The following is a 13,096-nucleotide window of genomic DNA, read 5'->3' as shown; positions in this document are numbered from 1 at the left end:
ATGGAAACAATGAATCCCTCAAGTTTTCTGGAGCGATCGCAACGATCATATGAAAATCAACCTTAACACCAAGGTAACTGAACTTGAACAAACCCGGATTCATTAGCTACTGCCCTGACACACTTAAATATCTATTTACCTCAGGCAAATAACTCTTTTACACACATTGAGTTGAATGATAAGTATTATTTTCAAACTTACAATTGTTACGTTTCTTAGCAATCAGTTTTTGAGACGCTTTTTTACGATTCTGTTTCCTGTTTGCCAGGTTCTTATGAAGTGTTCTCTTGTGTTGTTTTGTGTCTTAGTGAAATCCGTCCTCAGGAGGCAACACAGCTCCGAATTCCCGATTTGGTTTGGACGCATAAAAGTAGCCATGCAATGAGATGTTGGGAGCTCTAACGTGTTCTAATTATTAGAGAAATAAATCGTCATAAAAAGCGTTTGTTGCTTCAGATTCCTCTAGGACCATCATAGTCACGAAGTATCCAACAAATATGCAGGTTTAAACATGTTTCTTTTTTTCTTTTGCCGGAAAGTTTACATCTGTTCCCAAATATGTCTTAACTTCTACTCTCCAGGAAATTTCCTAACCAACTGAATTTGTCAAAAAAAAGTCAGTGGACTCATCAACCGAATTATCAGGAACTAAATTAATAACCTTAGGATGTGGTTCGAAAGCCATATCTACTCCTTCATTGGCGATTGGATGGAGGGGGTATTGCTGATAAAGTTGTGAGTCAGAAATTCCAATTTATTTATTTGTTTATTTATTAAGCTTCGGCCTACTATTACACATAAAGAAAACAAAAAAAAAAAACAAAAAACAAAATGGCCAGGGGAGCCGCTACAGCTTAGCCAATTACAGCGGCCCCCTTAGATATAATTAAGAGGCAAAATTATACAATATATATAAATCTAAATCTAGTAAAGGGAGCTTAAAAGCAGCAATGTGGTGGGCGCGTTAAGGTCTTAGCGGTATTGCACTTTGGGCAAATTGTCCGCCACGTCCTTATATCTTCTTGATCAAAAATATCTACAGCGTTTGTATAATATTTTAGTAAGGATCTCTTAAAAGCAAGGGGTGTTTGATTGTGTTCCTTAAGACTTTCAGGCAAAACGTTCCAGATTCTAGCACATCGGACAAAAAACGAGCGTTGATAGGAGAGAGTACGGCATTTCTTAGGTATATAAGTGACAGAGCTATTGCTAGAATATCTTGTTATTCTGACCGGTTGCCTAGCAACCGGTAGAGCATCACTATTTACATATATTAAATTATTTACAGCTTTGTAAAAGAAAACAATGTCCAAATACTCGTGCCAGAAGGATAGTGGAATTAAGTTGGTCATCAGAAGCCTGGTCTTGTATGGAACGTCACAGCGAAAAGGGAGCCTCAGGATGTACTTTGTCGCGCGTCGCTGAACAGCTTCCACTTGCTTCAGCAGGCCTACTGCCTGGGGAGACCATACTTGGGAGGCGTAGCCAAGTTGGCCACGGACGATAGACAGGAACAATGTTCGGCGTGTCCTCATAGATTGTATACTCTTCGACGCCCGCCGGACAAAGCCAAGAAGCTTATTTGCTTTGGTGCATTGCTCATAGATTTGTTTGTCCCAGGAAAGGTCGCTCGAGACCCACACACCAAGATCCTTCTCAGATTCACAGGTTTCTAAGACAGCGCCATTGATTGAATACTGAAATGCCTGTGGACTTTTCTTTCTAGCTATTCGCTGGCATTTACACTTTTTCTTGTTGAATAAAAGACCGGATGATTCGGACCAGTCAACCAGACTGTTGAGATCTGCTTGCAATGCAGCACAGTCAGTGGCAGAGTTGATCGTTCTAAGAACTTTAGTGTCATCTGCATAGCATGCGGCTGTAGAAGACGAAACAGTGTCAGGGAGGTCGTTAACAAATAGCAAGAACAGCATCGGGCCTAGCAAGGACCCTTGAGGTACACCGGAAGTGACTGATAGCTGTTCAGATGTGGCGCCAAGGACTGTCACACGTTGTTTGCGATCATCTAAGTATGATTTGAACCAATCGTGCAGCGAGCCGGCGATTCCAAATTGGCAAAGCTTATCAAGCAATTTGGCATGATCGACTTTGTCAAACGCCTTACTCATATCGAGATAAATAACGTCCGTCTGCCTCCCAGCGTCGAGCTGCGCCCCTATGTAGTCAAGAACGCTGGTTAGTTGAGTAACGCAGGACCTGCCAGCTAAGAAGCCATGTTGGAAGAGGCTTATCTTGTGATGTAAGTGATCTTTCAGTCCCGCTAATACACAGCGCTCAAGTACCTTTGAGATAACAGGGAGAAGGGAGATTGGGCGATAGTTCTCAACGAGCTCACGTTTCCCTGTCTTGAAGATTGGGACCAAGTTTGCGAGCTTCCAGTCTGAAGGAACCACTCCTAGCCGCAGGGATTTGTTGAACAACTTCGTGAGAGATGGTGCGATCTGTTCAGCGGTTTCTTTTAATAGACGGGAAGGGATTCCGTCAGGACCCGTTGCCTTATTTACATCCAGCTGCCTTAAATAGGCCAAAACCTCTGTGACTGAGATCTGTAAGTCAACAAATAGAGGCCCATCTAAAGGCGATGGCCGTGCTGGATGCCCCCGGACCTCTGAAGGAACAGAGAATACAGACGCGAAGTACGAGTTGAACAAATCTGCAATCCGTCTAGGCGTTGACGCTTGACTACCCGGTCCATTCAGGTCACAAGATGACATAAACTCTGGAAAACTGCATGATTTGTTGGTGAGTCTGAATATAGACCAAAAGCGTTTAGGTCTGCGGGCTAGGTCAGAGTCCAGAGATCCAAAGTAATGCTCTCGGCTTTCTTGGATCAGGGCCTTCGCTTTTTTTCGCAGCTCTTTGTATTTTTGATGCTGTTGCTCGTTTGCCGTCGATTTCCTTAGCTTCAGCCGGGCTGTCTCTTTTTTCCGTAAAATATGGATGATTTCCCCAGTGATCCAAGGAGGGGTGTTCCTGCCTTTAATTTTCTTAGTTGGAATATAGTCTGATACGACACTCATAAATGCATCCTTCCATTCAATCCAGTCAAGATTGATGTTTCCACTGTCCCGTACAAGGTTGCATAAGTTGATAGACTCGAGCGCACGCCTTAGTCCTTCAAAGTCCCCTTTCCGATAATCGTATACCATTCTATTCACTTTATGCTGAGCCTTCGCGGAAGTGCGAAACTCAAAACACACCACACCATGGTCGGTAAAAACGCCGGATTCTTGCGGGCTCAACACTTCGCGCACGTGAACGTGATCAGGCACGCTTGTGATAACGAGGTCTAAGACCTTATCGCCACGGGTAGGAATGGAATTCATTTGCGTCAAAAAGTGACCATTCAGTATATCCAAGAACGACACCTCTCTAGTGCCTTTGTTGTTTTCTAAAGAGTCCCATGAGATCTTCGACAAGTTCATGAATTTCGACAATTTCGACAATCTCACGGCAAAACTAAACCAGCCAGAAAGTACAACCTCCGAGATGCCCGTCTTCCGGCTTCGGGAAGGCTTAATGAATATGAAGGGGTACAAGTTCCCGGAGCAGAATGATATCGTCTGATGTTTCGTGCACCTGCGAGAAGCCAAGACCCCTTCTCCCAACAGGGAGCGATTGTTATGCTAGATATTCTACGATTTCAGAAAAGACAGCTTACTGACTGATCTCATGTTTCAGTGTTCTTTCACTTTGTGTTGTTGTTGTTGTTGTTTAACCGCCATCTTGGCAAGACATAAAGCTCTTTCTTTTCTTTTCCTAATTATGAAACAGAACTATGGGAAGGTAACCGACCAATAGCAAACAAATAACGATGAAAGCCAAATAGAAAACGAAAATCCCCGATCTCTGAAATGAAGCAACCTGGTTATGAACATGACCTATCAAATTTTATAATGATCTTGGACTGTATGCTCTCAGATCGAGTATTTTAACATACCCATCAGGGTCTTGTTGTCAGTGTCGCGATTTCTTCCTTGCAGTGTTGCGGTATGTCAGTATTGGAATGAATAAGAAAGAAACATAAACGTCACTTTCTCCACTCTTGATTTACTCTTATTATCTGTTGGCTTCACACTGGAAGCTAAGTTCGTTTCAAGTGAGTACGGGACTCAAGTGCACTTGAAAATCTTAAAACTTGGCTTCGCACCTGATAACAAAGTACATTATTTCAAGCAAAAGTAATCAAATTTGTTTTAGTAGTAAAATCGTCAAGTATATCACAAATGTCATTGTTCCGAAGTAAAATAGTGAGGCCTTTGCGACGGAAGAGGTTTTTTTTTAGTACGTTTCCTATATTTAATTTTTCTTAACTCAAAGGTTTTTAACCTTACGAGAAATACATATTCAGTCGACTCCGGATAATTCGAACCTTCAAGGGAAATTGAAAAAAGGTTCGAGTTATGGGGAGTTGAGAACAAATGACCGGAAATAAAGAAAGAAATGGTGTTTAATGGTTTTTTTTTTTTTTTTTTTTTTTTTTCTATTCATGCAGTGTACATTTTAATCAAATTTAATTACAGAGTAGAGAAGTCGAGTGAAAGTAAAACAATGCATCTCTACATTACTGTATATAAATTGGAACGTAACGTAATGTAAAAAAACGTATAATAAAGGAAAGCAGCAGGGAGAAGTGTGCACTGTAAAGGTTTTTTTAAAGAGAACAATGTCAGGCTATTGGTACAAAGTTCATACGATTTCCGGCTTTTTCAAAGTTCATGCGATTTCCTTTTATCTATTCATGCAGTGTACATTTTAATCAAATTTAATTATACAGTATAGGGAAGCCGAGCGATAATGGAACAATACATTTCTTATATACATTTCGCCGATAAAAGTAAAATATAAAACTTTAAGCTAAAAAGCTGTTAAAATTATGAGTCTAAACGTTTTCGATCTGTTTGATCATCATCATGATCAAACATCATCATCATATCATCATCATCATCATTATCATCAAACAGATCGAAAATGTTTAGACTCATAATTTTAACAGCTTTTTTACCTTAAAGTCTTATATTATTAATACATTTCTTAATTTCGTATAAGCTCAGGGGCACCCAACGGATTGTTTCGGTAAATTATCGGTTCGGAGGGCCTTTAATCCCCTCTGATTTTCTTAAGAGAATTGTCACCTCGAACTTTCGTGGTATAAGAAATGTGTTGTTTTCGGATTGTTAAAAATGTCGTTTTGGGTACCGGAAAAAGGCCAGCTATCATTTTCGGAAAGGCGATAAGACCTAAGGTTTTCGGGAAATGGACAAAAAAGCCCTAATAAATTCGAAAATACTCAAGTTCTTCTAGAATAACCGCACAGATAATTTTTTTTTAAGCGCGACCTAAAATTAACCTACAGAACTTTAAAAGTACTGCAGATAGCCTAAAACAGCGATTAAAAGCATTCGAGACAAAACGGTCGTTGGGTTCCCTTGCAAGGACTCTGTAAGCTGAACTGACACGTTTTGTGTAGTGTAAAAGAAAAAAGGTTCACACGGCTGCTTCAAAATAAATTTAATCTTTTGGACTACAGTACACTGTTTGTTTTGACTTGTCACGGATTGACAGGCATGGTTCGAGTTATCGAGGGTAAAATTATGTAGAAAATGACCTGAAGGGAAACGAAAATTGCTTCGAGTTAGTGGGAGGTGCGAGTTATCGAGGGTTCGAGTGACGGAGAGTAAAATTACAGTAAATGTATGACGGAAATCAAGGGGAAATCGATTGTGGTTCGAGTTGGCGCGAGGTTCGAGTTAGCGAGGGTTCCAGTTAACCGGAGTTGATTGTAGGTACTTTGTTGTTGACGAGTGCATAGCAGCAGTACAAAAGAACAAGCGGCATCTTTTATATTTCTCTAGAATGGCTAAACAAGGCGTAGGGCTTTAGCTAACCGATACATGGACCCGCTATGGAAAATGCATTTCCGTGTAACTCGTCCAATGTTCAACGAAGTTATTCGGGTGCACTTGGTAACAGAACTTTAGCTTCTCTGCAATTTGTAGAACCGCATTTGGTACCGGATGATATGAAAAGCGATAGTTTAGGCTGTCTCTGAAAATGAAATTCCAATAAGATTATCAGTTTAGCCATTTGTATAGGCTTTTCTTTCCTTTCTATGTAAACTAATATAAAAGAATGTTCCATGGAGTCCTTCAAACTCTAGCCATCCAATTTGAATTTTTTGATGGATCTCAGCTGGCAAGATGTTTATCGGTCCGTTCATCGTGGCTTTAAGTTTGCTTCCACTTCCTGTTGGTCAAGTGTTTTCTCAAGTGTGGTGTAAACCATACTTGGCGGCGCAATTGAACTACGAACGTTTCCTGGGTTACTAAGTAAAGTTCAAGTTAGTACGTTTTACCTCTTCACACTCAAAGTAGGTTCCAAGTGCACTTAGATTATGCTTACAAGCTCTAGTGTGAAGCCACCAATCGTTTGCATCCACTCTGAGTAGTTTTAAGGTTAGTGATCATTTCTTCATCGGGATGACACTGCCCGTAACTATATGATGACTGAGTTGCTAAAGAGGCTGTGAAAGAAACTAAGAGACGAGTAGTACAATTGTCGTCCTTCTCAAATTCCCTGTCTGCATTTGGGTGACTTGTATGACACGGCCCAGGCCACGAAAACCGTTCCTCGGTGGAGGCATATATCCCGTGTACAAAAGCGCGCCGAAAGCTGGAATGACATGGGTCACTTCTTTGTCGTTTTATTCTTATTACCAGTTTTGATGCATGATCAGCTAACGTTCGTTAATTTACCCCAAAATCTTGATTCCCTCCTACACGTCCCTAAAAATAATTACGATTAAAAAGTTTGGGAACAAAGAAAAGAAAAAAAGATATATAAATTGCATCCGTTTTAGGCAGTGTCCACATTGCGCAGGAGAAATTGGAAAACGCAGCTTAATTTCTACGGTTAGGCCTAAACATCCACACTAATCCATCACGAAAACGGAACTTTTCGGAAACGCCCTTCAAAATGGAGGAATTTGAAATCGCCGCAGGCTTTTCATTTTCGTGTGGACGGAAGACATTTTGAAAACGGAGCTTTTCGGAAACGATGATCATGTGATTTCCCTGACCGGGTTTTGCTGAGACACAAACCCAAAATGACCGATGGCTGTTGCTTTTCCTAATTCATGCGTTGTGGTGTGGACGAAAAACATTTGATGCGTTTTCAGAGTGAAACCTCCGTTTTCAAATTCCTACGGCGTTGTGTGGACTGTGGCGGGGCCTTAGTCTCTGCTGACGCAGCTTTGTTTTGTCGAATGCCTCGCGAATCCCGAGATTGGTTGACCAAATGTGATTACACTGCGTTGTTTAAGTCATATCTTGCAGGCCTTGATGCACATGGTCTGCACAAGATTTTGAGTTCCCTTCGAATGTCTCTTTTGAACAAAGCGTAAGCTATCGGGTTTACAGACGAATTAACAACGGCTAGCAAAAGAATGACATTTATAACCTCTTGTGTTGGCTTCGAAGAGTTAACAAGAAAACGAATAACGCTGTACAGCTCTACACAGTAGCAGGTCAGAAAAACTACGAGTACTATTATGATGACTCTAGCAGCTGAGAAATATCTTGGTTGTCGGTGACTGACTTGATTAAATCGCAGCTGAGCATGGAGACGAGCATTTTGCAGCCAGTACCTTCTGGCAGTTATGATTATTTGAATCGTAGCTATTAGCAGAAACAAACAAGGAAGAATCTCCAATAAAATCATTTTGCTAAAGATGAGAGATTTGTCTTCCATGTCACATTTGCCCAAAGCCGTGCATAACGCTGGAACAGAGTCGAGAGCAATGGGAATGCTCCAAGCTAACGCCACGAGGAAAGCTGCTCGACGCGAAGTCATCCACGAAACATACCTCAAAGGCTTGATAATGGCGATGTAGCGATCAACTGTCATAGCACACAAGTTAGCCACAGAAGCATATATCGCTAGTACGGCTATGGTATAACCTATTTTACACGTGCACATCGATGAGAGGACATAATTTCTACAGACGAAATCTGTGGGAACGATAGCAAGACCAACAACAAAATCAGCCAATGAGAGCGACAGGACAAACCAGTTTGGTAGCACGTGTAACTGCATCCTTGAAATGATAACAAACATAACCAAGCCGTTTCCAAGGATTGCGACGCCGCTGGCAATCCATCCAATGATATAAAACCAAGACATCGCCGTTTCTAGCATTTTTGAACGACGCACGCTACCAGGTTAAATCTGAGGAATGGCCGCAGCGTTTTACTGGTGCTGTTCCTTTCCAGCCTCAGAGCTAGGATAAAAGGAGGATTATTTAATCATCATCAGCAACCACTTTGCTTGTAGCCTTAATCTAAAAGCTGGGTTTCTGTTTTAAAACATTAGAGTCCTTATCATTGCGGAGACAATTCTTGAATATAAATAGCGCAGCAGGGGTTTGTATATGGTCAGTGAAAATTAAAAGCATTCGTAAAATATACCCTTTGTAAAATAAACAAAGAAATAAAGCAAACAGAGAAAACAAGAACAAAAGGATTAAAAGGTTCGCCAATATCTGCCGCTTGAAGCTGGCCCGCGGCCACTGTCATTATAGTCTTAATCAAAAGATGCATCAAGCCGGCTTGATAACATTATTGACTCAGAGTATTATTTATTGGTCAAAACACTTTCGTTCGAAGATAACTTCTTAAAACGAAACAATTTACCTGCAGGAAAAGAATATATAAATATATATGATTAAAATGCATATGCCGTAGACTTCCGAAAGTAACGACTTCCTCCCCTCCTCCCTCCCCGCCCCCTACACCACCATCACCCCCCGAAAGTAACGTAGAGCTCGTTAAGTTTAACGTAAAGTTCTCAACAAGTAAAAGGAACGTAATACATTACGGTCTAGGCGTGAGGAGGCTCCCCATGTGGTAGCCAGCAATATAGATTTAAACTGGAAGAAGAGCTGAGCTTATTGAGCTGAGCTTTCCGCAACATATGAGGAAAGTTATTGCTGATATTGAAATCGGGGACATCATGAAAATTTGTTCTGCATCATCTTTATCTGAAATGGCACTGATACTGTTCCAGAAAGTTATCTCATCTCAACAAACGAGATTTTCTCTTTTACAGCGGAACCCCGTTAATACGACCACCTTCGGGCCATGGAAAATCGGTCGTATTAACGGGGTGGTCGTATTAACGGGGTTCTTTAAATAGGAAAATGATTGACTGAGCTTTTTTTCGGGCCAGAATAAAGTGGCCGTGATAACGAGGTGGTCGTATGAACGGGGTGGTCGTAAGGCGGGGTTTCACTGTAAACGTTGTAGCTCTAAAGGAAATCCGAAAACTACTTGAGAAACTAGAAACTAAGAAAGCGACTAGACTGGATAATTTACGGTCAAAGATGCTTAAAATAGCGGCAGGTATTCTGGCACCATCCCTGGCATTCTTGTCAATCAGTCGATTTCCTCTGTTATTGTTCCAACTGAATGGAAGCTAGCTAGAGTGACGCCAAATTTCAAAAAGGGCAAAAGACAAGACGTTAATTACTACCGGCCAATTTCGAATATTCCTGCTGTCGCTAAGTTGTTCGAAAGAATATTTTAAGTCCAATTTTACAAAGATCTCAATGACAGGCTATCTCTTAGCAAACTGTCAATCCAGCTTTAGATCACTTCATGCACGCTAACGACCTTGTTTAAAGCTTCTAATAGCTGGTCTGTCAATACTGACAACGGTCTTATAAATGGTGTAATATTCATAGATTTAAAATAAGGCTTTCGACACTATTTACCATAAGATTCTTTTAAGTAAGCTAGCTATGGCACTGAACAATGGGTCCTAAAGTGATCGTCAACAATTAAAAAATGGTGGGCTGTCAATCGGGCATTCACTTACTAAACAAATTGAAAGTCACGAAATTGATAGAGTGCTCCACACCAAATCCTTAGGAGTCTATATCGATCAAAATTTGTCGTGGTCCAAACATGTTAGTGAGACTGCCAAGGTTATCTCCGCTGGTATAGGTGCACTTAAAAGCCATGGTTGAGACCGTTCATATGCGAAGAAAAAGTTGAACGATAAGACTCTGGAGTACGTTAAAGGCCTATTTAAACCCTTCAGTACAGACTATGGGCTTGAAAATATTGAAAACAAAGTCGCTCTGCCCAAGCCCCGTACTAGTTTCTGCTGCAGTTACTTACGGAAGTTTACAGTATTTAAATATAACAACGATGTTCTTGCAAAAGGCTTTGTCTTCTATATTTTTGTCTGATTTTAGATCACATTATCATAAAACAAACCTCCAACTTGATACGCCTCAAAATTCCTTAAAACCTTATCGACACTGCATTTACTCACTAGTATTTACTGCAGCCGGCTGTTTGGGTGATTTGACAAGTCTTGCGCTTTGACACTCTTAAGTGACACTGAGTCAATCATTCATGATCACTAAGTATACATTTCTTTTAACGTTCATTTATTGCTTAACATGCAAATTATGACCATTGCGAGCCTTCGATCGATGGATTACGAGATATTTTTTTAAATTTTATGCTAACTTACGGACCATTTCATCGACTAAGGCCAAGTTCAGACGCCATACTTCACATGAGCCGAATCGAATGCAAATGAGAAAAATCCTTTGTTCTCCCTCATTAGCATTCGATTCGGCTCATGTGAAGTATGGCTTCTGAACTTGGTCTAAGACTAAATAGGAATTTCCAATCCTATTTCTCACCATTTAGAATATTTTCCCACTGCACGACCCAGTCGTTTTTCTTGCAGTCCTGTTTTGATGATCTCTATGGGTGTGGTCGTGCAAGAATAAATTGTTTAATCCTGCACAACGCTTAAATTGTCGAAACGAATCTCGACAAAGATAACAATTAGTTTTCGTCATTAATCGCTCGCTAGAACAATACGAAGGAGGGCAACGTTCTGATGTGTACAAGACATATTTCGCCGGCCGGAATCGTCTGTTGTTTTCAGTTTCAAACGTGTCGATTGAATTTGAATAATGTTGACTTGCATATAGATATGTCAGTGACAAAGCTGTTGCTCTTAAAACGCAACTCTGTCATTAATCATGCCAATGACAACCAGCGAACGTTGACAAACGATAACGGACGTTTTCCTTTTTCTTAAGGCTATTACCCGTCTGCTCTTAGTGAGATCTCTAGAACACTATTTTAATCTCGTTGCAAACATTTTCTTCGACAAATTAAGCTGCCAGTATCAACCCATATTTTAGGAAAAGAAATGAAAAGAAAAATTCGGCTGCTGTAAACAAATTATGATGAACATGAAACGATTCAAAGCGTTCTGGTATATATCCTGGTTAAATATTTATCAAGGCCTTTCATCCCCCGCCCCCACCCCCCTCCCCATCCTCATCCCTTTCCGCCTTCGCATGCGATCTCTGTGATTACTGGAGAGTGGTTTCAATATGGTTGTAACGCTTGTTAAGCTACGATCGTCGACATAAACTGAAGTCTACCCCAGTCATAGCGATCATACAAAATTCAGCCTGATGTAGATTGCAAAAAAATATCCTATGTAACGAGAACGTGCGTGATCTTCGTGTGAAAGGGTCGGAACTATATCAATTTGGGACGTATCCCACATTGCTCCGGAAGCTGAGACAGTATACCAAGGAGTCTGAGCACCAGAAAGGTTATTCCTCCCTTTTAGCAATGAGGAAATCCGTAGCTTGAGGCCACAGAACATCTCTAACAAGACGGATCTTAACTTTTTCATGCACGAGTCACTAGAGCTAGCTATATAGTTTTGTTGGTAATTTCTCTTCATGTCCGCGATACACTGGTAGCATGACGAACATAAGTCACGTTTTACATGACACTATGACAATCTCTTGGTTTCATCACTGCAAATCAGCGCTCTTATCACTGCAAATAAGTACTCTGTGTGTCTGCTACGAAGTATTTCGTCTCGATAATGTGTTAGTGAACCTCGGATTTTTATTTCTTTTGCTGTTGTTTTTGTTATTGTTGTCGTTTTTTTTTTTTTTTTTTTTTTTTTTTTTTGTATTTACGAACATGAAAACATGAAAACACTACTGAAACTACTTACAATACAAATTAAAGAGGGGGAAGCATTTAATTTAAAGATGAAAGGTAAAAATTTCAGAGACACTGACTAGAAATAACATTTTAAAAGAACAGCAATTATCTATGTTGATATATGTGCAAATCCTTTCTCACTTTTTCAATATTTCTGATTTACGTCGGAATTTATCCGTACTATGTATTTATTAGAATGGCAACGCTGTTTCAGAAATCAAAATACCAGAAATGTTTAATTTAATTTCGTCTTGGGCTAGTAATTATTTCATCTGTGAAACCTAATAACTGTCGATTTCCATTATATACCGTGCAAGTTTACCAGGTTAAAACATGTTGCCCTTTCGCGCAGGCGACAAGCAATAAATTACACTTGTCGGGATTTTGAAAACGTTCACAGCGTGAGCGTCTATTTATCAGACATGGAAAGGTCCGTAAAATTTCTAAGTATTCCCTGGAGTGATTGAATGAAATAATACAGCACTGTGCTCGAAGGGTTTAATTGTAAGACCTTTGATAGCTGACTATTTTGCTGATAAAATTATATTGAACATGTCTGAAATAAAATCGTATTTTAGTTCGTAGTGCGTAAATATTTTAGCTTTAATTTACCTCTTGCCGTAGCCCTTGGCCCGGATATACTTTTTAGGCACATTCCGCCCCGTGTCAAGTGCGAGTTTGTTCAAGTTAACATGCGTAAAGCCTATAAATATATTAACAGTAGAAAACCTACACTTACCTTATAAACGTATTGACTTCCTTAGGCACAGAGCGAGGTCTGACTCGCACATGAAAAGAGCGTACATCGACCTAATGCACTAGTTCGCTGCCTGCATAATTACAGTTGCGCCGCCAATTTGATATTTCCGATGTCTCTCTTATTAGCCCTTACTGGCGACCTCTAAGTTTTACTCTCGCTATCTGTTTACGCCGTTTCGCGTTAATAACTTATAAGGCGCTAATTAACATTTTCGAGAATACTCCGTCGAAATATGAAGGGGTTCCCACAAAGTTGACAA

General features: G+C 40.3%; 1 protein-coding gene across 1 annotated transcript; it reads right to left on the bottom strand.

Annotated features, from left to right (window-relative positions):
- Nucleotides 1–6,166: 6,166 nt before the first annotated feature.
- On the bottom strand, nucleotides 6,167–13,096 carry LOC145487182 (octopamine receptor beta-2R-like). Its single transcript, XM_081465909.1, has 2 exons — nucleotides 12,817–13,096; nucleotides 6,167–8,299 (listed from the first exon to the last, which is right to left on the bottom strand). Exon 2 carries the CDS (start codon nucleotides 8,215–8,217, stop codon nucleotides 7,324–7,326), a length of 894 nt encoding a protein of 297 aa, XP_081322035.1. The 5' UTR covers nucleotides 8,218–8,299; nucleotides 12,817–13,096; the 3' UTR covers nucleotides 6,167–7,323.

Source organism: Orbicella franksi, chromosome 5, assembly GCF_964199315.1.
Source record: "Orbicella franksi chromosome 5, jaOrbFran1.1, whole genome shotgun sequence".
In the NCBI taxonomy this organism is placed as follows: domain Eukaryota; kingdom Metazoa; phylum Cnidaria; class Anthozoa; order Scleractinia; family Merulinidae; genus Orbicella; species Orbicella franksi.
This window is presented reverse-complemented; position numbering and strand designations above follow the sequence as displayed.

Coding starts and splice junctions, on each gene's coding strand:
- LOC145487182 (XM_081465909.1), bottom strand. CDS start 8,217: ATGCTAGAAACGGCGATGTCTTGGTTTTATATCATTGGATGGATTGCC.